Below are 21756 nucleotides of genomic sequence, written 5' to 3' on the forward strand. Positions count from 1 at the left end.
ACCCGGGTCTCCCAGATACGCGCCGGGCACTCTTACAGACTAAGCTACCGGAACCACAGAAATTCAGTCTCAAATTCACCTCATACACCACCTAACCTCCTTTAGACATTAAAGAATTCTAAGAGAATTAGAATTTAGAGAGAAAAAAAATTTCCGCTTCACCTAGCCGGAAATCGTCCACACCTGGTCGATGGTTCTAGAACGATGACATCATCGATGCGTCTCGGGTGACATCATCGGTGAGTCATGGTGGATGATTCATTCATGGTCTCTGACATCATGATGAATCATCATTCCCATAAGTTAAAAAAATATGAGTCATCAGTGCTATCATTGTTTTTTTTAGAAGGTTCTAGATTGTTCTAGAAATCTCTGAGTATGACATCATCACTATGATGAGCTATGTTATAGGTGGCGCTGTCTCTATATAAACTGAGTCGTTCGCTCGCTAGTTATCACTCGAACTCCACTCGAGCTCTAATCAATTCTTCCGTTGAGTTTATCTTGATTGATATGAATGCTGAACGAATTTCGTGTGAGCAGCAGAAGAAGATTGTTCAAGAAAATTTGACTAATGAAGATATCATTCTTTACAAGTACTTCAATAAGAATTGTTTTGCATATACAAAGGAAATTATTGCTGATTTACATAGTTTGTGGGACTATTATGACTCGGTGAAGTCCAGACGGAGTGGAGAGGAAACTAATTGTTCCTATTGCATCATCAGACGGGAAGAGTTCTGGATACCATCCACTTCACTGAAGGTCTACAGAAATTGAAGAAGTTCTGTGAGAACCTGATAGAAAGAATAACAGACGCAGAGAATGAAACGAGTCAGTTATCTGTTGATGAAATTTTATCGTTATGCTCAACCCCACCATATTGTTCAACTGAAGATGATGTGATCACCAGAGTTACGATTCGCGCGCCGTGCGACTTCCCACCAATGGATGAGTTTGTTCAGGAAATTCGTCAATACAGAGAAATGTGCACTAAATTCAAAAACGAAAAAATACCATCATGTTACCATTGCGCAATGTTGGATGAGAACATCGAACTCATCATTCATTCATTTCAAGAATTACATAATGCCATAAAACTTCTCAGCTTAGATTATCAGATGTTTTTCCCTCTTGTCGGTTATGAAGACATCGACTTAGATTAAATAAGAAGAGAATCATTGTAATGAGTGATGAGAAGAGCATGAAGACGGTTAGATTCCAATTGGAACCTCAAGTGCACTCGATGGTGCATTGGGACTATGCCTATCGATCTGCACGCCATGGCCCATGGGAAAAAATGGGTCGAGACCGTGCTCGCTTCAAACGCTGGATAAGTTTGTGTGAGAGTATTTTCAATCATGTATTGTCAGAACAACACAGACAGATTGTATTCAATACTCGATTTAATTAATTATATTACTTATACAGTAATTGTAGAAAAGGATAGATAAAATAATAAAACCTTCATTTTTTTTATAAAAAAAATTGCATTTATTCATTTATTTATAATGTAACTCCACCTTATCAAGTAGAGAATCTGAAAAACTGGATAGAGAAGAATATAAAACTTTTGAATAAATATCTCCGGAGAGTAAAATCAAGTGGTGAAAAAAGTGGGATTCAAGCAACGATCGCAGAATTATTACGGTTTAGGGAAGCTTTCCAGTTGCACTTGAAGCGTGGTGTGGGAGAAAGAGAAAAAAATCAGTGAGGAAGATTTCAAACCGAGTACAATGGAAGGATCTACAATCGGCATTCAGAGGCCGTATTAGAACAGGAGCTGTAATCAATTTAACTCATAAAGACATCATCATTTCTACAGGCTTGTAAGGTGCTAGTTCTTTCGCATTTGAAGGATATTTTAGCTGATGAGGGGTCTTTGAAAGTGAACTGTGTGCTTTCATGCAAAGTCTCTATTGTACGATCAGATGATGTTCAAGAAGAAACGAAACACTTCATTACAAAAAATCAGGTGATTCTCCAAACAACTGATTTGAATGATTGGACATTGACGGAAATCATCAACTTGATGGTCAATATCAATAGATATGAACCTCTCAAAACCTCGGTCGATGAACCATGAGATTAAAGAGGTGGAAATCACGCCACCTCGGCTACTCCAAATAAATTTCCATTTTCCCAAGTAAGACGAGGCCCCTCCGAAAAAAACCTAAGGAGACACGAAAAACCCGCACGCGAATAAACTGCGACTTCTTGGCGGAAATACTTTTGGAATCGGTCCGGCTCTTGTTTAGTGTTCGAAACTAATCTTGTTAAATTTTGGAGTGTTCTCGAATAATAGTAGAGAATATAAATTAGCAAGTGTTCGGGGATACGAATTCCTTTAACCGAGAGTAAAATAATTTCGTGCGTGTTAAGAACATTAGTAGTGAACATTGGTGAATGGTGGGTGTGGCTCAAACAGTAATAACTATTAGTGACTCTTATAAACCATTAAGACTCAAGACTTAAATTCCAATTCAATTTCAATCAATTGTGAACAAGTGGAAGACAGGTGTTCCACCTAAGTACTTGTGATAGTGTACCAATCGTTCGCTGGCAGAGAAACGTGGTGGGATTACCTTAGGAATTCACAAATTATAATCAATAACCAGTCAAAGTGAGTAATTTTTCACTATAAAAATCCAAAGGCTAGATCAAGTAATGATTGCAAGGTTTTTCTAAATTATAATTGCTTCAATCTCAACCATTGTACGAACAAGTAAAATCAAATCAAATAAATGTGTCAAGTTGAACGGATCTAATCTCTTTTCATTTGAACAATTCCAATCTATATCCATTAATGATAAAATCAATCGCAGGTAAGAATAGTCGTCCATTTTTATTAATTACAAATTCGAGCTACAAGGGCAAAAATATTATCCTTCGACGCAAATAATATCTCCGGACATAACAGCTAGAATTTTATGGCGCAGTCAGTAGGACACGCCTGAACTTTCTTTATTCTTACCTCACTAGTGAATTTTAAATAAAAAATTAGAAATTTCACGTCACTCGGACTATTTAAAATTTTGATTCAATTTAAAAATCAATTCCATTATTTAAAAATGATCTAAAGGAAAATAATTAAAATTCAATTTCTATTTAAGACAGAATTTATTCAGTAAATTAATTTCATTTTGATTCAATACAAATTAATTGTCGCATATTTCTTACTAATTGGAGAAATACATACCTCAATTTAGACTTTGATCTTTCTTTCCATCTCTGGTTATCCGAAAATCGCATAAAAATGACAGATAGATCTTTTATTACCATCGACTATTCAGGAGATGCGGTAACAACTACTCCCGTCGGGGGTGCCGCACCCTCAGACAAACATGGGGATTATATTAAAGCTCGCGATATCTCAAATAGTATCCCTTCATTTTCGGGTACTTCCGACCATGCTTCAATTGATGAATTCGAGTACGCAATTAGAGCCAATAAAGGATCTATACCCACTGCAGATGGAAAGAAGGAACAATATATCCATCAGATTCTGAAACGAGTTTTACCCCCTGCTCAAAACTTGTTAGCTAATACTCACATTTATTCAGTCGATCACATTCTCCAATTGTTAATTGAAAGGTATAGGGGTCAGTACAACTTTACATACTATGCTCACAAGGTTCGGGGTCTATTAAAATTCGAAAACGAAACCTTGCAAGATTTCCTAGATCGTTTGGCAGCACTGGTTCAATACGGTTTAAGAGCTATCGTGACATACGAAGCAACAGACAAAGCAGCTCTCGAGAAAATACTGCACGAGGATGCCCTCGCTAGATTCAAGGAGTACAGTCTACAAAGCATTAAGGACGGTATCAAACACCACAAGGTCACTAAGATCTTTGATGTCCGAAGGAAAGTGGACGCCGACGAATTTAAGCCGACGTTGTCCATTCCAGCGTATGAGATCCCTAGTAATCGGCAATATAATTACACGTCCCAGTATCCGTCCATACAGGGATATACTAACCCCAGTGGGCAAAGCCGATTACCCACTACACCAGCCTACCCGTCATGTCACCCACAACAACGTCTGAGAACTGGAAATGAGCCACACCACTACCAAGGGCAAAATCAATCTCGCGCCCACATGCTCACACTAACTCCGTCGAACAGCCTCTATTACTCGCAACCACCTAACTCTAGACCTCAACACACTCCGGATCCTCTGGTGGACGAGCTCATGAATGGATACCGTCCTCCAACCCGGATCGCACCAAGGGGTACTCCACCACGGGACCAGCAAAGACCATCGGTGAATCCACCAGGACCTCCAATGCAGAATTCAACGAGAAACCTCCATCAAGGAGTGATGATGGGATACTCCTACCCAGAAGACACATCGCAATGGGGCACACAACCAGAGACGCGGTCTTGGAGAGGCACTCCCGAGACCGGGGACGGCTTCTCTCAACTGGAACATCACCACCCCGAGTTCATCAATGAAGATGAAGATTTCTTGCAACCGGATGACCGTCTGGCTCAACCCCTTGCCACAACCATGATGCCAAAACAACGGAAACCCCATGAAGCACCGAAGCAGGAATACATCAAGAAAGAGCACTTCGATGACTTGAGAGGGGACTTCGATAACTTGAGTTCTTTCGTCAAGGAATTGCTGACTCACGTCAAGGCGGGAGGCTCCCAAGGACCAACACCTCGTAGGGACCGTTCCAGAGACCGGAGCAGGAACCTCGCATCCGAAGGAATCCCTACCAGCTCAACCAGCCAGGGAACACCCAGCCCAACCCAACCTGTGCCAGCCCAGAATTTAAACGGGATCCTGGCTCGCCAGCAGAGTGCACTGAGCAGCCAGAACAAACCATCGTTACACGCGATGTCCAGCACTCATCACCGTCAATAAAAGTCTATAAGGTAACTGTTGCTGAACCCGGCGATCGACCAATGATTGCTCTAAACGGACCCTACTTGAAATCGGGAAAAATCACTTCACTCATTGACACCGGAGCATCGGTTAACTTAATATCTCTCCGGTCGTTGAACCCCGATACCATGATTGATATTGCAGAAACCATTGGAATCGTTGGACTGACTAATCATGTCATCCAATCATTGGGAATAATAATGCTCCCAATACATTCCAAGGTGGCGGTTAAATTTCACGTGATCGCCCATCAACCTGGTGGTTACGGGGCCATCATCGGGGATGATCTACTGAATGAACTCAAGGCTCACATATCATTCAGTACCAATACGGTGCGTTTCAGCACAAACCCCACTCATACCATCCACTTTTGCTTGCCGCCTTACCCCACGAAGGAAGAAACCTGCAGGATATCCCTTACCGGGGGCGGTCCCAGGGTGAACGTCCGAATCAACAAGAAGCTAAACAACAAAAGACACAGATTTCTGATTGACACTGGGGCTCACATCGACCTGATCGAGAGGAAGGCTATCAAACCATCAGCAGAGATCCAACCTCCAAGAATCAAATTCCTTCTTGGGGTAACCGAGAACGCTCTACCAACCTGCGGATTGATCTACCTACACATGTTTGGAACAGAGGTCCCATTCCACATCGTAGACGGGGAATTACCTGTAAACGAAAGCGGTGTCCTGGGCCAGGAATTCCTCATTGCGGAGAAGGTCGACATCCGCTATGCGCAACGGAATATCACTACCATCAAGAGACCCTGCAAGCCCATTCCATGGTATGAGTATCATAGGCCCAATGACCCTATTCTGATACCCCCAAGGACAAGAATGGTCATTGGAATTCCGATCGACAACCCCGAGGTAAAAGTTGGCTATCTACCCAAGGTAAATACACCATCCGGAATATTCTTGGGAGAAGCGGTGGTCCAAGTGGAAGACACCGCAACTGCAGCTATGGTGATCAACACCACTGAAGAACCGGTCCAATTACAACTATCACCCCAACTGATTGAACCTTTCGACGAACCCTCAACGCCTTCTTCAGAGGAACCAACACCAGGTGAGACTCGCATGGCTACTTGTAACCTAGGCCTACTCCCCTATGAGGAACAACAGTTGAATAAAAGAATTGCTGAAATTCTGAAGGCCTTGCCGGAGCAGAACCTTAAAACATTCGAGAGGAAACAAGTAATCCAACTGGTAGAACAATTCCCTGATGTGTTCCATCTGCCTGGAGATGACCTGGGGTACGTCAAAGACTTCACCTGCAAAATTCGAACAACGGATGAGGTTCCCCTCTTTAAACGGCAATACAAATATCCCCAGCAGCATCGAGAGGAAATCAACAAGCAGATCAAGTCTATGAAGGAACAATACATCATCAAGGACTCAGAATCTCCCTACAATTCACCACTATGGATCGTTCCCAAGAAGTATGACTCCCAAAGCAGGAAACGTTGGGGACTCGTGATCGACTTCAGAGCACTCAATCAGAAAAACATTGGAGACTCTTACCCTCTGCCTGACATCACGACAATCTTGTCACAGCTGGGAGAAGCCAGATATTTTAGTTTATTCGACCTCGCTAGCGGATTCCATCAAATAAAGATGGATGAAAGAGACGGCGAAAAAACAGCATTTACCGGACCAGAGGGCCATTACGAATACACCAGGATGCCATTTGGACTGAAGAACTCCCCACCAATCTTCCAACGAATGATGGACCAAGTTCTCACTGGATTAAAGGGCACCGAACTATACGTCTATCTCTACGATATAGTCATCTATTCGAAAACCCAAGAAGATCATGTCAACCGCCTCAGACAAGGTGGACTCTCTCTTCAACCAGACAAGTGCAATTTCTTCAGGAAAGAAGTCGCTATCTGGGTCACGTCATCGATAAAGAGGGAATCCACCCAGATCCAAAGAAGGTCAAGGCCTTGAGGGAAATGTCGGCACCGACCAGTCAACATGGGGTACAGAGATTTCTAGGCTTCAGCAATTATTACCGAAGGTTTTGTAGAGGACTACGCAGAAAAATCCAAAAGCCTCACAAATCTCTTGAGAAAGGATACGAAATTCAAGTGGAGCGAAGAACATGAGAACGCTTTCGAGGCCCTGAAGAAGGCGATCACCGAGGACTCCCTGTTATTCCACCCCGACATGGATGAACCATTTATCGTCAACGTCTCGGCAACATCTAAGGGAATTGGAGCAATTTTGAGTCAAAAAGACGAAGAAGGGGATGAACACCCGATCCTATATGCTTCCAGGACCCTTCGAGATGCGGCGACCAGGTATACACCTGCGGAGGTCGATTGCTTAGCTGTCGTGTATGCTCTAAATTACTTCAGACCATACATTTACGGAGTACCATTCACCGTAGTCACAAACAGCTCCTCCTTAAACTGGCTGATGGATTCAAGCAACCCGACGACCCGCCAGGTGAATTGGAAGACGTTCCTGAATGACTACTCATTCGAGGTAGAAATTAGGAAACAGAAAGGCGCTCAACTGGCTGAGGCGTTCGAGCAGAACCCTTCGGAAACGCAAGGTTCCGAACCGGTACTTCTCACCGTGTGTCTACCAGTCAACACCAAGCCTCTATCCAGACCATGCCTGAAACCTCCTCGGACAGTCACCAACCCGAATCTCAGGGTCAGGATCAACAGTGAACCTGACGTTATCAACACCAAGGGCTCCATTGCTGATAGAGTTAGACTCAGAAGGGCTACTCAAACATCTGACGATACTAGAAAGCCTATCAGCTATCGAGACAAAAGGGAATATCGTCCTAGCATCAACCGTAACTCAGCAGGGTTAACAAGGTTACCACCCATGGACGAAGCGACTCCTACTCCTACAACCAGTCTTCAACCACTCGTTGAAACCCTTGAAGAAACTACTCCAACTCCATCAATCGGAGCCTGACCTCGCATGCAGACTCCTCAAGGGATCCAGACAGCCTCAGCTTCATCGCCTCAAGCTGTCATTGAGGTACCCGAAGAAGTGGCCATTCCTAGCAATGACGTATTGGAATCCACAGATACTCCCCTGGAACCAAGTTCAACCGCATCAGAGAAGGCAGAACTGGAACTGTCTGTAGAGGGAGACTCAATTGGAGAACTGGAAGACGACGTGTTCACTTCGGAACAGACCCCATCGACCAACCAACCGATGATTTTGCAAGCTGACCCCCTAACAGACTTAGAAGACGAGCTGGACCAGGAGCAGGATTCATCTTCGGAACCATTCAACTGTAAAAGCCTCCACCAAAGCCTCAAAAAATTCGATGAGATCATGGAACGCCACAATGAGACCCATCCGGACGAAGGAGACTCCGAACTTCTACAATCAACAGAAGCTTAACCTGGGATCAAAATTCAACAAAAGTCTCCATACGTCATATGAAAAATTCAATGAAAAGATGCGTCAATATGAGAACCGATCCCTAGCGCTCATCAAATCCACGGATGAAATCTCCAAAGAGAAATTCGACAAAATGACGGTTCAAGAATTACACGAGGCCATAATCAAGTTCAAGAATAAGGTGGACGAAAGAATACCAGAGAAGGGGAACAAGAGGAATCCACAACCCCGGCAGAAGACGAACTGAGCAACCAAGACAACACCGATGGGCCGAGCCAGGTCGACAACACCACGTCGGAACAGGCATCGGGGGCGACCAATCAACCACCCTCCTCCCGACGCTCGGTAATCTCTGAACCAAGGATTATTCGAGAATCCCTACTCCCGACTCCAAGAGCTATCCAAAATCCAATAGCCGGATCCTCACCATCGAAACCCAACCGAAAAACAGGACGTCGTAACTCTCAAACAACTCTTCTCAGGAGAGGAAGACGTCACGCCCGACTCTGTAGGAAACAGAATTTATGGAACTTCCCTCCTCCACTCTCACACAGCCAGTCAATGACACCTTATCGGGGACGGAATCAGGTCATTCCAATCAACCACTCTCCGTAGATCATCCGCAAGAGGAAAGGACAGATTTCAACCCGAATCTAGCTGGTGAGGACCAACTAGAACCCTACCTCAAGGTGGAGGAAAGCGAGGAGCCACCAGAAGACAAGCTGACCATCCCACCAAATGATTATCAACCAGCTAAAAACATCAATGAAACCAGGGATGGATTAACCTTCGTTCGGGGAAATATTGCCCATTTCCTGGCGGCCGACATGGAATTCACTAAGCAGAACACGAAGCTTCTATGTGATTTAAATCTGATCGACCTAGATTACATCAAGAAATTGAATCCTCAACTGGGACAGGTCATCGTTACCAAATCTGGAAAATTCAGAACCTTCACTCTCATAGTAAAACGATACCATTTTGATAGGACGCAGAACAGAACCTTGAAACTCTGCCTGAGCAACCTAAAAGCAGCAATCGAAAAATATGAGGTTACGGACCTGAAAATGGTAATGAAGCGAGACGAAATTGATGAGGACATCCAGATCAGATACTACTTAGAGCAAGAATTCCAGTCTCACCCTGTGATCATCACCCTGTGCCACGGAAACGTTCGAATGCCCCCTGAGGCACTGAGACCCGAAATCATCAGAGAATGCCACGAGACACTGCCAGGAGTACACAAGGGAATAGTTACCACCTTGCACAAGGTTAGGGAAAGATTCTATTGGCCCGGAATGAAACAGGAAATTGAACGAGTGGTCAAGAAATGTCGCATTTGCCAACTGCAGAAGATCAGACGAATAAAATTTAAACAACCAATGCTAATAACAGAAATACCAAACGGCTTCCATCAAATATCCGAGAAGAGGACCAAGGCATCGAAACTTACAACGACTACGTAGTGGACCTGATGACTAAAATGGAGAAAATCCATGAACCTACCAACACCTTCAACAGGCGAAACTTCACTCCAAGCAACTGTACGACAGGAACGCAAGACCGTTAGAACTGAAAATCGGACAGTTCGCCTACGCACAAAAGGAACCGAAATTGGGCAAGCTAGATCACCGGTCTAGGCAAGCTAGGCATACACCGGTCCCTATGAAATAGTGGATATCACTGAGAAGGGCAATGTCTACCTCGAAAGCGAAGACGGGCATCGCTTCATGAAACACCCTAACAAATTAAAACCTTGTGAAGACTAGAATACCACCGGTGCTGCCAATAATTAGATCAACTATCCCTACAAAAGCGCCTGTTACAGGGGATGGAAGGAAGAACTCCCGTATACATGTACGGATCCTGCTCATTCAATGGCGACGTTAGGGCTAAGGGCGGGACTGGAATCTGGTTCGGAGAGAGACATCCCTTAAACACCTACCAAACCCTCGACGGAACACGAGCTACGAATATCATCGCTGAAACCGCCGCCGCCGTTGAAGCCTGCCAGATCTGCTTAAGGCACGATATCAGAAGAATCGCCATCGCCTCACGGACTCCAAGTACCTGACCGACAGCAAGGGATGGCTATACTCGACCGTTGAACCACAAAGGCTTGAAATTATCTGCCATAATCAACCCACAGATAACATGATACTGAATGGATCAGGGCTGCGGGGACCTCGTCAACCATCCTCGAAGGGGCAGGACTGGTGGAATATCAACTTCCAATGATGCTGGGTATACCTAAAATAATCAATATCTCAGAAATGGCACCAATTCTGAGCGACTTGCCTAAACCGTTAATTCCCAATGTCAACACTGAAACAACACATCTTACCCAGCCTGGACAAGGATCACCTATTTGACGATTCCCTGCAACAAACCATAGATGAAGCAGTGAAAATTGGATTGCACCTCCAAGAAGACTACTACCATCGCATATTCACAGCAACCAATGGCACCATCACACTAATCATATCACTTGTAGTTACCATGATGGGGTACGGTGTCTACAAAAGGGGATTCAATGTGCTTAGCACCCTCCTTCGCTGTTGTCGAAAATCCAGAAAACCAACGAGACAGGCACCAAAAAGATCAGCAATCCGACGATCACACATCTAAAGGGTCTACGAAACACCGATCAACTCCATCTTGATGCCAGAACTATCCATCCCAGCATCACCAGCACCAACATCGCCAACCCCAACGGTGTTGGAACCTCAGAAACCTTCCGGAACTAACAACGCGCCAATGAAGAAATCACCATCTTTCGTTACCATTGATTATATGTAAAGTATAAATACGTTATAGAATAACTTGAGATCTATCTCTACCCTAAAGAAAAAGTAAAATCTAAAAACTATCAGTTATCATAACAACTTAAATAAATGAATGAATAACTAAGCATGAATATATATATATATATATATATATATATATACTCATATGTATTTATATTTATCTCCCGATACATACACATTGCTGAAGAATGTATTAATAATCTATATTTGGGTATGTATATATATGTGTATATATCACTCAGCCAACAACCAGCCGACAGAGAGCCACCGTTGAGAGAATGGGCAAAAAGGACCGCGACGGTGAATAGTCCCAAGATAGAAGATCCTTAGATTCCGAAATTAGAATTCAATCCGACATCATCTTTACCCTCAAAAATCCACCCTTCAGTACACAGCTACTCCCCGTCACTCCAACTTTCATCTGGCCTGAAAATTCAAAAAAAAAAAAAATATATTTCGATTCATTAAAAATTACAGTGTGCTTCCAATAGGCCTAACCACACCAGATTATTTACGATAATTTAAATTCCTCCCCACATCTCTTTGCATGCCGAGGAAACCAGGAAAAGAACTTAGCATCAGGTAAGATAAGAGAATTAGAATTTAGAGAGAAAAAATTTCCGCTTCACCCAGCCGGCAATCGAACCCGGGTCACCCAGATGCGCGCCGGGCACTCTTGCCGCCTAAGCTACCGGGAACCACAGAAATTCACTCTCAAATTCACCTCATACACCGCCTAACCTCCTTTAGGCATTAAAGAATTCTAAGAGAATTAGAATTTAGAGAGAAAAAATTCAAAAATTCAAATAGAATTAAAATGTAGAGAGAAAAAATTCCGATTCGCTCAGCCGGGATTCGAACCCGGGTCTCCCAGTTACGCGCCGGGCACTCTTACCGACTAAGCTACCGGGAACCACAGAAATTCACTCTCAAATTCACCTCATACACCGCCTAACCTCCTTTAGGCATTAAAGAATTCTAAGAGAATTAGAATTTAGAGAGAAAAAATTCAAAAATTCAAATAGAATTAAAATGTAGAGAGAAAAAATTCCGATTCGCTCAGCCGGGATTCGAACCCGGGTCTCCCAGTTACGCGCCGGGCACTCTTACCGACTAAGCTACCGGGAACCACGGAAATTCTCACTCCAAATTCAACTCAGCACGCCGCCTAACCACCTTTGGGCATTAAATAAATTCAAATAGAATTAAAATTTAGAGAGAAAAAATTCCGATTCGCAACCGTTTAATCATCCTGATAAACTTTAGCCCACACCTTTCACAAATATAAAGCTTATCCAACCCTACCCTCCTCAACCTTTCCCAGTCTACATCACCTTCATCTTCAATATCACAATGCAAAGCCTTATTCACTCTAATCACCTCCTTCTTCCAATTGGATCCATGTGACTGGTTTTCCTCACGATCTCCCCCCATCACATCCACATAAGTATGGCATAGCTCATGCAAAATGATCCTCACCAACACCGTCCTACTGAGACCAGCGGAGAAAAGACATTCTTGCAAGAAAATCTTCCGCTGCAAGAAATCGGTGTAATCAAAAGTGTCCTTAAAATCCCTGCTTCTCCACAAAGTATAACCACGAAGTTTCCGTTCAAAAAGCATTGTATCGAACACCCGCATCAGGGCACGATAGTCGGGATTATCCGATAAGACCCATAGGAACTGCAGTCTTCCCCACGAGACGATCACAGCGAAAAAGATTGACACGTGGTTGTGCACCAAACATCTGCTTCCATTCTCGCTTGGACCCCCTCATCTAAAAACTCAATTAGACCGATTAAAAACACACTCAAAATCTAGATTTACCCATTAACACCATCAATAAACACCATAGTTACCTTTTCAAACAGCAAAAATCACCAGGAACCACAAAAAATCACAACAAACACCTGTTGCCACCCACGTGCACTGAACGGTAGAAAAATGGCGACCGGGTGGTGAGCGATAAGGGAACGTCGACACGGTCCAGTGACCCAGCGCCCCTGACGGCGGCATTAGCATATTAATTAGGTCAGCCACACCCACCACTTACCGACACCTGATAATTAAAAGCGCGCGCGAACCGGAACTGATTTAAATAATAGGATTTCATTCTTTCCGATAAAGTCTCACCAAAAATAAATAAAGAGAGATTTTCTCCGCGGGGGCTGTGATGTCCAGATTATTTTGACGATTCCGCAGCAATAATATTGCAATAGTCTAAAAATTAATTAACAACGTAGAATCCCGGGAAATATTATTTCAGGTAAAATGCAAAAATTATTCCGTTTCGAAATCAATGCCAACCGACATCGACCTCTAAGGAATGTACAACGTTGCACCCCTCCAGAACACCTGCAAATCGAAAGACCGCAATTTCGCAAGATTTGACAAACAGGGCCGGGTCGATGAACCATGAGATTAAAAAGGTGGAAATCACGCCACCTCCCCTACTCCAAATAAATTTCCATTTTCCCAAGTAAGGCGAGGCCCCTCAAAAAAAAACCTAAGGAGACACGAAAAACCCGCTCGCGAATAAACTACGACTTCTTGGCGGAAATACTTTTGGAATCGGTCCGGCTCTTGTTTAGTGTTCGAAACTTATCTTGTTAAATTTCGGAGTGTTCTCGAATAATAGTAGAGAATATAAATTAGCAAGTGTTCGGGGATACAAATTCCTTTAACCAAGAGTAAAATAATTTCGTGCGTGTTAAGAGAATTAGTAGTGAACATTGGTGAATAGTGGGTGTGGCTCAAACTGTAATAACTATTAGTGACTCTTATAAACCATTAAGACTCAAGACTAAAATTCAAATTCAATTTCAATCAATTGTGAACAAGTGGAAGACAGGTATTTCACCTAAGTACTTGTGATAGTGTACCAATCGTTCGCTGGCAGAGAAACGTGGTGGGATTACCTTAGGAATTCACAAATTATAATTAATAACCAGTCAAAGTGAGTAATTTTTCACTATAAAAATCCAAAAGATAGATCAAGTAATGATTGCAAGGTTTTTCTAAATTATAATTGCTTCAATCTCAATCATTGTACGAACAATTAAAATCAATTCGAATAAATGTGTCAAGTTGAACGGATCTAATCTCTTTTCATTTGAACAATTCCAATCTATATCCATTAACGATGAAATCAACCGCAGCTAAGAATAAAAAAGAGCAGCGTCGTCCATTTTTATTAATTACAAATGCTAGCTACAAGGGCAAAAATATTGTCCTTCGACGCAAATAATATCTCCGGATATAACAGATTCTTTGTCGTTCATTATTATTACGGACATTTTCTGTGTGGGGAAAAATTGGTCATTACTCATTTATTGTGTTAATCTTCCCCAATAATTTTTCGTGTCGTGGCTCTCGCGTCGTCGTCGCGTACGGGTGATCCTCGCGTCCTAGCGTCTTCCACGCACCTTCAAAACTATGATTATTTCTTTCGTTGGTTATTATCAATAATTGAATTATATAATTTTTTTTTTGTTAAGCTCACTTAAGGTCAAGTAGTGAACCTTGTTTGTTCAATTAATCACTGAATCAAGATTGCTTCCTTTTGATTTAATTTGGTTTGTGTAGCGTCTTTGCTTGCAGGAGTCCTCTCCTGCACTTGTACAAAAAATTTTACGTTGACTATCATATGGACGAGTAAAACGTCCCTACCGTAACTCATGGATTGAAATACATTTTTTTGTTATTTTATAGAATTTACGTAGTGTTGAGTTACGCTCATTGTAGACTGTTCCCACACGCCTACACGGTTATCTGAGCTAGTCGTGGAACGCGTCTCAATGGTATGACCTTGTCCTTTGGCGGTTAAAAGGACTGGCGCCCTTTTTGGTATTTTGTCTCCTCTCGTTTATCTCCATCGTTCTAATTACGGGTTGAGAGAGTCCAAAGGGTCGCTGAAAGTTCGTGGAGAACCACGCGCCTGAATCCCAAAGACGCGCTTGGAAAATACCTCACAGAATATATTGATAGCTGGGATAAATTAGATGAAACAGAATTATCAAAAAAGGAGGATTTCTATTCGCAATTGACTAATCAACATGTAACTGGTGAGGATTACCAACATGCTATCAATGTATGGAGTGCATTCGATATCAACATTTCGGGAGAGTATTTATTTCTATCTGCAAACAGATGTTCTATTACTTGCTGATATTTTTGAAAATTTTCGTCGTAATTGCTTCTCATCTTATGAATTGGATCAACTCCATTATTATACAGCGCCCGGATTAGCTTTCGACGCTATGCTTAAACATACCAAAGTAAATTTAGAGCTTTGGACAGATCCTGAAATGATATTATTCATCGAAGAAGGCATTAGAGGGGGAGTATCGCAATGTGCAAACAGATATGCTCAGGCTCAGGCTAATACATTCATGGGAAAATCTTATGATGAAGACGCCGAAACATCTTATTTGATGTACTATGATGTTAATAATTTATATGGGGCTGCGATCAGCGTCAGTTTACCATGTGACTCATTCGTATGGGTTGATGGTGATTCTGTAGATATTCTAAATGTTTCAGATGATTTCCCAGTGGGATATATCCTCGAAGTTGATTTAGAATATCCTCAAGAATTACATGAACTTCATAAAGATTTTTCCCTCTGCCCTGAACATTTCACCCCTCCACATAGCAAACATACTAAATTAGCAACCATTCTCCTCCCAAAAGAGAAGTATGTGATACGTTACCGAAAGTTGCAACAATACGTAGCTCTCGGAATGAAATAGAAATGTATCCATCGTACTCTGAAATTCAATTAGAAACCATGGCTAAAATCCTACATTGATCTGGATACTGATAAGAGACAGCAATCAACGAATGAATTCGAAAAAAACTCCTATAAATTGATGAATAATGCTGTTTTCGAGAAGGCGATGGAAAATGTCAGAAAGCAAAAAGATATTAAACTTATTACACATTGGGATCGTCGATATGGTGCGAAAGCGCTCATCGCAAAACCCAATTTTCAGAGTTGTTCTGTATTTGATGAGGATATGGTGATTATTGAAATGAATAGTACATCAGTTTATTTTTAAAAAAACCATCTACATTGGATTCACAATCCTCGATGTGTCAAAAACTATTGTGTATGATTTTCATTATAACTATGTGAAACGCAAATTCGGGGATCTTGCGAAATTGATGTATACCGTGGGTAAATAATAAAAAGGATTTATTAAAATAAATGGGACGATATAAAATAGACATGTTAGTGTCAAAATAAGAGGAAAGAATGAATAATAACAATAGTTCTCTACATCTAACTTACAAGTTGCCCAATAGAAATTTTGTCGGATTCTGGAGAGTTTTATTGATTCCGAAATGTCCACTAGAGGGAGAATCATCACCAGAAGAAAGAATCTGGGAGATGAGATTCCTAGGAATGACAATCTGAAAAATAAATTTTGTTCGATCTGAAGATTCCCAACGTCGAACGAGAATGTTATCTCTTAATTCCAATGAATCCCAATGAAGAAGGTAAATTTTGAAATCAGAACCTAAGTGTGAAATTTCTTTCCAATCTGAACGATGGTTGACCTTCTTGAATTGAATGATTGTTTTTAATGTGGGGTCTTCATCTTGAAGTTTGATCCAATCATGATCGTTATTAGAGGAACAGATAGTTCTGAAGACTATTTTGTTAGATGAACTTTCGACAGTATTAGCTTTTTCACAAGTCTTACATGAACAAGGACGACGTGAAAGGGCATCAGCATTGCCATGAAGATGACCAGGACGATGAGAAATTTCAAAGTCATAAGAAAAGAGAAATTCTATCCAACGAGCAATCTGATTCACCGGCTTCTTGAAAGAAATGAGCCATTTCAAAGCAGCATGATCGGTACGAATCAGGAATTTCCTACCCAAGAGATAATGAGAGAAAGATTCAACGGCTTTGATGACAGCCAGAAGTTCTTTACGCGTAACACAATAATTCTTCTCTGCATTATTGAGACATTTGCTGAAATAAGCAATTACTTTTTCGTTTCCATTCTGTAATTGAGAGAGAGTAGCACCGATCGCAAATTGTGATGCATCTGTATCGAGAATAAATTTGCCATCAGGAAAAGGTGTAGACAAGATTGGAGGAGAAGTAAGAATGGTTTTTAAATTATTGAAAGCTAATTGACAATCTTCTGACCAAACATAGGAAGTTTTGATATCTGCGATTTTATGGAGGGGTTTAGCTATTGAAGCAAAACCATTGACATATTGTCGATAGTAAGAGCACAAACCGAGGAAACTACGTAACGACGTCTTATCCGATGGAATAGGCCATTTGATGATAGCCGAAATTTTTTCTGGAGAACAATTAATCCCATTTTCAGATATCAAATGTCCCAAAAAGACTATTTCTTTTTGGAAGAAGATACATTTTTTGTAATTAACCTTTAAATTAGCAGAGGATAATCTATTGAAAACAATCTGAAGGTTTTGGAGATGTTCTTTGAAAGATCTACCGAGAACTAGAATGTCATCAAGATAAACTAGGCAAATCTTCCATAAGAGATATTTGAGGACGAAATTCGTAACACGAACGAAAGTGGCAGGGGCATTGCATAATCCAAAAGGAAGAACTTTGAATTGCCAAAGTTCATTTCCGATACAGAAAGCAGTTTTTTCCTTATCTTCTGGAGCGATTTCTACTTGCCAACAACCACTCTTGAGGTCGATTGAAGAAAACCAACAAAATCCTTGTGTTGCATCAAGGAGTTCACTAATAGATGGGATTGGCATACAATCCTTCTCAGTGACTTTATTGAGAAGACGAAAATCAATGCAAAATCGAAGCGAACCATCTTTCTTTTTAACTAAAACAACTGGGGAAGACCAAGGACTAGAACTTGGTTCGCTGATGGCATCCTCTTTCATTTCCTGTAATAATTCGAAAGTGATATCCCTGTAGTGAAAGGGAATCCTACGAGGAAGTTTGATGGGTGAAAAATTTTCGATAAAAATTCGGTGTTGTAAACCGACATATTTCCCTAATTCTTTATTATTTCTGGCAAATCTGTCTTCAAAACGGATCAGAAATTCTTGAAAAAGTTTTTTTTGATTTTCATCTAATAATTTAGATGAAGAAAGGAAAAGTTGATAAAGAAATTCAGGAAGAGTAATTGAAGAATCTTTTAAATCATCGACGGAAGTTTGACGAATACAAACTACTTTTTGAGGAGAGTTAATAATAAATTTCCGATTGATAATTGTCTGAAATTCAGTTAGAAGTCCAGTTTTTACGAGGAAATCCAAACCTAAAATGCAATCAATTTTAATATCAGCAAAGACAGCGTCAATGGGAACTGAGAAGTTATTAATTGAGATGGTTACTTGTTTGATAGCAATGTAATCTAGTTTAGAACCATTAGTAGTAGAAAGGAGGAGGCAATTTAACCTCTTCTAAATTGACTCTATTCAGTTTTCCTGATGAGAGTTTTGAGGTTTAAATTCAATAGAGTTTGATGTACTAGGACGTACGTCAACGCTCATATCAGAACATGAATTAGATGAATTTTGATTTTGAGTGAAATAACATTTCGTATTTTGGTTAGGATGTTGATTACGTGTTTGAAAATGTGAATTATTCTGAGAATTACGATGAAAATTTGGAGTTGAATTTGAATTGAAAGGTTTTTGATTCTGAGATTTCTTTGTACTCGAATTGCGGAAGGCATTTAGATCTGAAGAAACAGGATTTTTACATTCAAAATTGAAATGACCCGGTTTACCGCATGCAAAACAAGTGACATTTTGTCTGTTTTGAAAAGATTTTTGGGAATTTTGTTGTTGAGGTGGTCGAATATTCGAAGAATTATTTGAAATATTATTTGATGTATTATTGGAATTGATTTTTAATTTATTGAAATTAGAAGGAAAATTGTAGTTTTATTTTGATTTTGATGATTGAGAAGATTTGAAACGTTTCGTTTTTTACTGACGAGATCATAAATAGACTGTAATTCAGTCGCGCGTTGGACAGCGAGTTGAAGTGACTCTATTCGTTCAGTACGAAGTGTTGTTTCAATTCGCGAATCTCTAAGACCGGAAATAAATTGCAAACACACGGAACGATCTCGAGAATTTTCTGAATCGCTAATAAACGCGAGAGTAGCGAGTCTTTCGATTTCCTCGGCGAAAGAATTAAAATCTTCGTCTTTTTCTTGTTGTCGCGATTGAAATTGATTATAATACATCCGTGAGTATTTCTCTTCACCGAAACGCGATTCAAGAGCTGTTTTCAATTTATCAAAAATAACAATGTTGTCTGGAAAAAGAGAACGTAGAATCAATCTAGCGTTACCGCGTAAACAAGTGGCTAAATGTGAAGCTTGAGCTTCTTCATTCCAACAATTATGTTTGGCAGCAATAAGAAATTGCTGAAAAAATGGAGTCCATGGAGTCGAACCGTCGTACGTTGAGATTTTAATTTGAAATTTAGGAGGAATTGAAAAATTCGCGGTATTTCTGAGAGTAACTCCCGGTTGATTTGGGAAATTGATAACCGGAGGTTGAACCGGAATCGAAGGATTAATCATAGGAGGATTGAAGCCCGAGTTAGAAGGGAAAGAATTAATAGAAGGAAAGTTATTATCTGGATTAGTATTGGAAAGTCCAGTCCCGGTCCTCCTGTCAATGTCCTGTTATACAGTGCGAAGAATTTCTTCGCGTGTATCAGTAAATCCTTGTTGAAGGTCTTGACGCAGCTGATCCAATAGTTGACCTTGGATAGATGTGATTCCTTCCCGCAGGTTTTGTTGATTGAGGGATAATAATTCCTCTCTCAATGATGAAGTTCGTTGTTGAATCTCATGTTGAGTTGTGTCCAACAGTTCCATTTGTGTGGACACGAGAGATGTTGAAACTTCTCCTTGGATTGTGTTGGAGAGTTCAGAGTGGAGAATCGAGTGGATTTCTTCCCGGAGAGTTCTGTGAAATTCTCTCCTCACGGCGGCTTCCAATCCTTGATCTAAAAGGTTTTGAATAAACATGTTTGTGGGCGTGGGTTCGAATCCCACTTCTGACACCAATTGAAGTGCACGTGGGTAAATAATAAAAAGGATTTATTAAAATGAATGGGACGATATAAAATAGACATGTTAAAGTGTCAAAATAGGAGGAAAGAATGAATAATAACAAAAGAGAGACGCTAACTTCAGAGAAGAGGTTTGGAGGAAAGAAAAGAATGCAGACACGATGGAATGCATTCTGAGAGGAAATTAGATAATCATAACAATATAGTAAAGTTCGATACCTCTGATTATAAAGTTGATAATGAGTATGGGATTCCACTGAAGAATAAAAAAGTATTAGGACTAATGAAAGATGAAAATAATGGTAAAATCATGGTTGAATTTGTGGGATTACGAGCAAAGACATATGCATTCAGGATGTTGGACGATGATAAGGCTAAGAAGAAAGCTAAGGGTGTCAAAGCTGCGACACTCAAGAAGATCATATTTAACGATTATAAGAACTGTCTCTTCGATAATGAGCATATTGTCAGGGATCAATATTTAATTCAGAGTAAAAAACATGAGGTGCACACAATCTGTCAGAAGAAATTAGTATTAACTTGGGAAGATGATAAGCGTATGATTTCACGCTATACAACAGATACTCTGCCTTAGGGATATATCAAACCACTTGTGTAATTATATATGGATATTTTGATAGATTGTATATTGAAGATAAAGGTAAAAATAAATATGAATATCAAAAAATTTTGTGTTTTTTTTTGTGGGATACTCGGGAATGTTGGACGGGTTGATGAAATTATAACACGCGTTATAACAGTAGAAATCGAATGGAATTTATTCACAGCGAATGTGTCGATGTTTACACCTTGAGAGCTATGACGAATCTGTCTCTCGCGACGATATAGGCAATTAGATCATCCGATCGAGGGTGCCCGAAATATGACGAATCGTCACGAGGTGACGTAGTCAGGTATTCGGCTGCTAAGCCGGTGCGAATACAATATAGTGAAATAATTCGAACGATAAATAAGTAGCTTCGCTACAATACTCCCCTTCTGTGTCGGAAAAAAAAGAGGGAGTTAGCTATGTACAATATATACAATATAGGCAATGTATACGCGTTAAAATGGCACTAAAAACGGTATACGTGATTTGAAAAGAAAATTGAATATTGAGTAAGTTTATTGACTGAACCTGACGCGTTTTCGTACTGGTCGAGGAGTTGAGTCCAAAGATGATCTTGCGTCACTCGATGGAGCCCAAGATAATGATCTGCGTCTAGATGGTCCAGGTCGCGGTGAGGCATCTGGTGTCGTACCAAGGGTCGATTGTTCTGACGACGGTAATAGAGTGTCATCTGAATCGTTGTCGTCATCCGGTAAGTCAGCGTCGGCTGCTTCGTCTTCGGCAATGGAAAATACTGGCTTCAGACGGTCAATGGATACGACAGTTTCTTGACCATTGATCCAGACGACGAAATGCTTCTCGTGTCGCGATATGACACGATGTGGTCCTTCGTACGGTGGCGTAAATGCATGATGAGCAGCATCTAAACGAACAAAAACGTGCGAACATGAGGCGAGTTCTTTAAATACGAATACCTTACGTTGGCCGTGTCGTGTGCCGGGAACTGGAGCGAGCTCAGCGAAGTGGTTTCTGAGTCTGTCGGCAAT

General features: G+C 41.0%; 1 protein-coding gene across 8 annotated transcripts in view; it reads right to left on the reverse strand.

Moving 5' to 3' along the window:
* The window catches only part of LOC107042413 (actin-related protein 8), a 287380-nt gene that overhangs the window by 117642 nt on the left and 147982 nt on the right, over positions 1–21756 (reverse strand). For 2 of the 8 annotated variants that reach the window (XM_015263452.1, XM_015263450.1), the window contains one exon: positions 11241–11510. The exons of the other annotated variants lie outside the window; for them this stretch is intronic. In XM_015263452.1, the coding sequence (XP_015118938.1) occupies positions 11431–11510 (80 nt within the window). In that variant the 3' untranslated portion in view covers positions 11241–11430. Of the gene's footprint in view, positions 1–11240; positions 11511–21756 lie in introns of those variants that run through there. 8 annotated transcript variants of the gene reach the window in all.

Source organism: Diachasma alloeum, unplaced genomic scaffold, assembly GCF_001412515.2.
Source record: "Diachasma alloeum isolate Michigan unplaced genomic scaffold, Dall2.0 Dall_scaffold_00459, whole genome shotgun sequence".
Taxonomy (NCBI): domain Eukaryota; kingdom Metazoa; phylum Arthropoda; class Insecta; order Hymenoptera; family Braconidae; genus Diachasma; species Diachasma alloeum.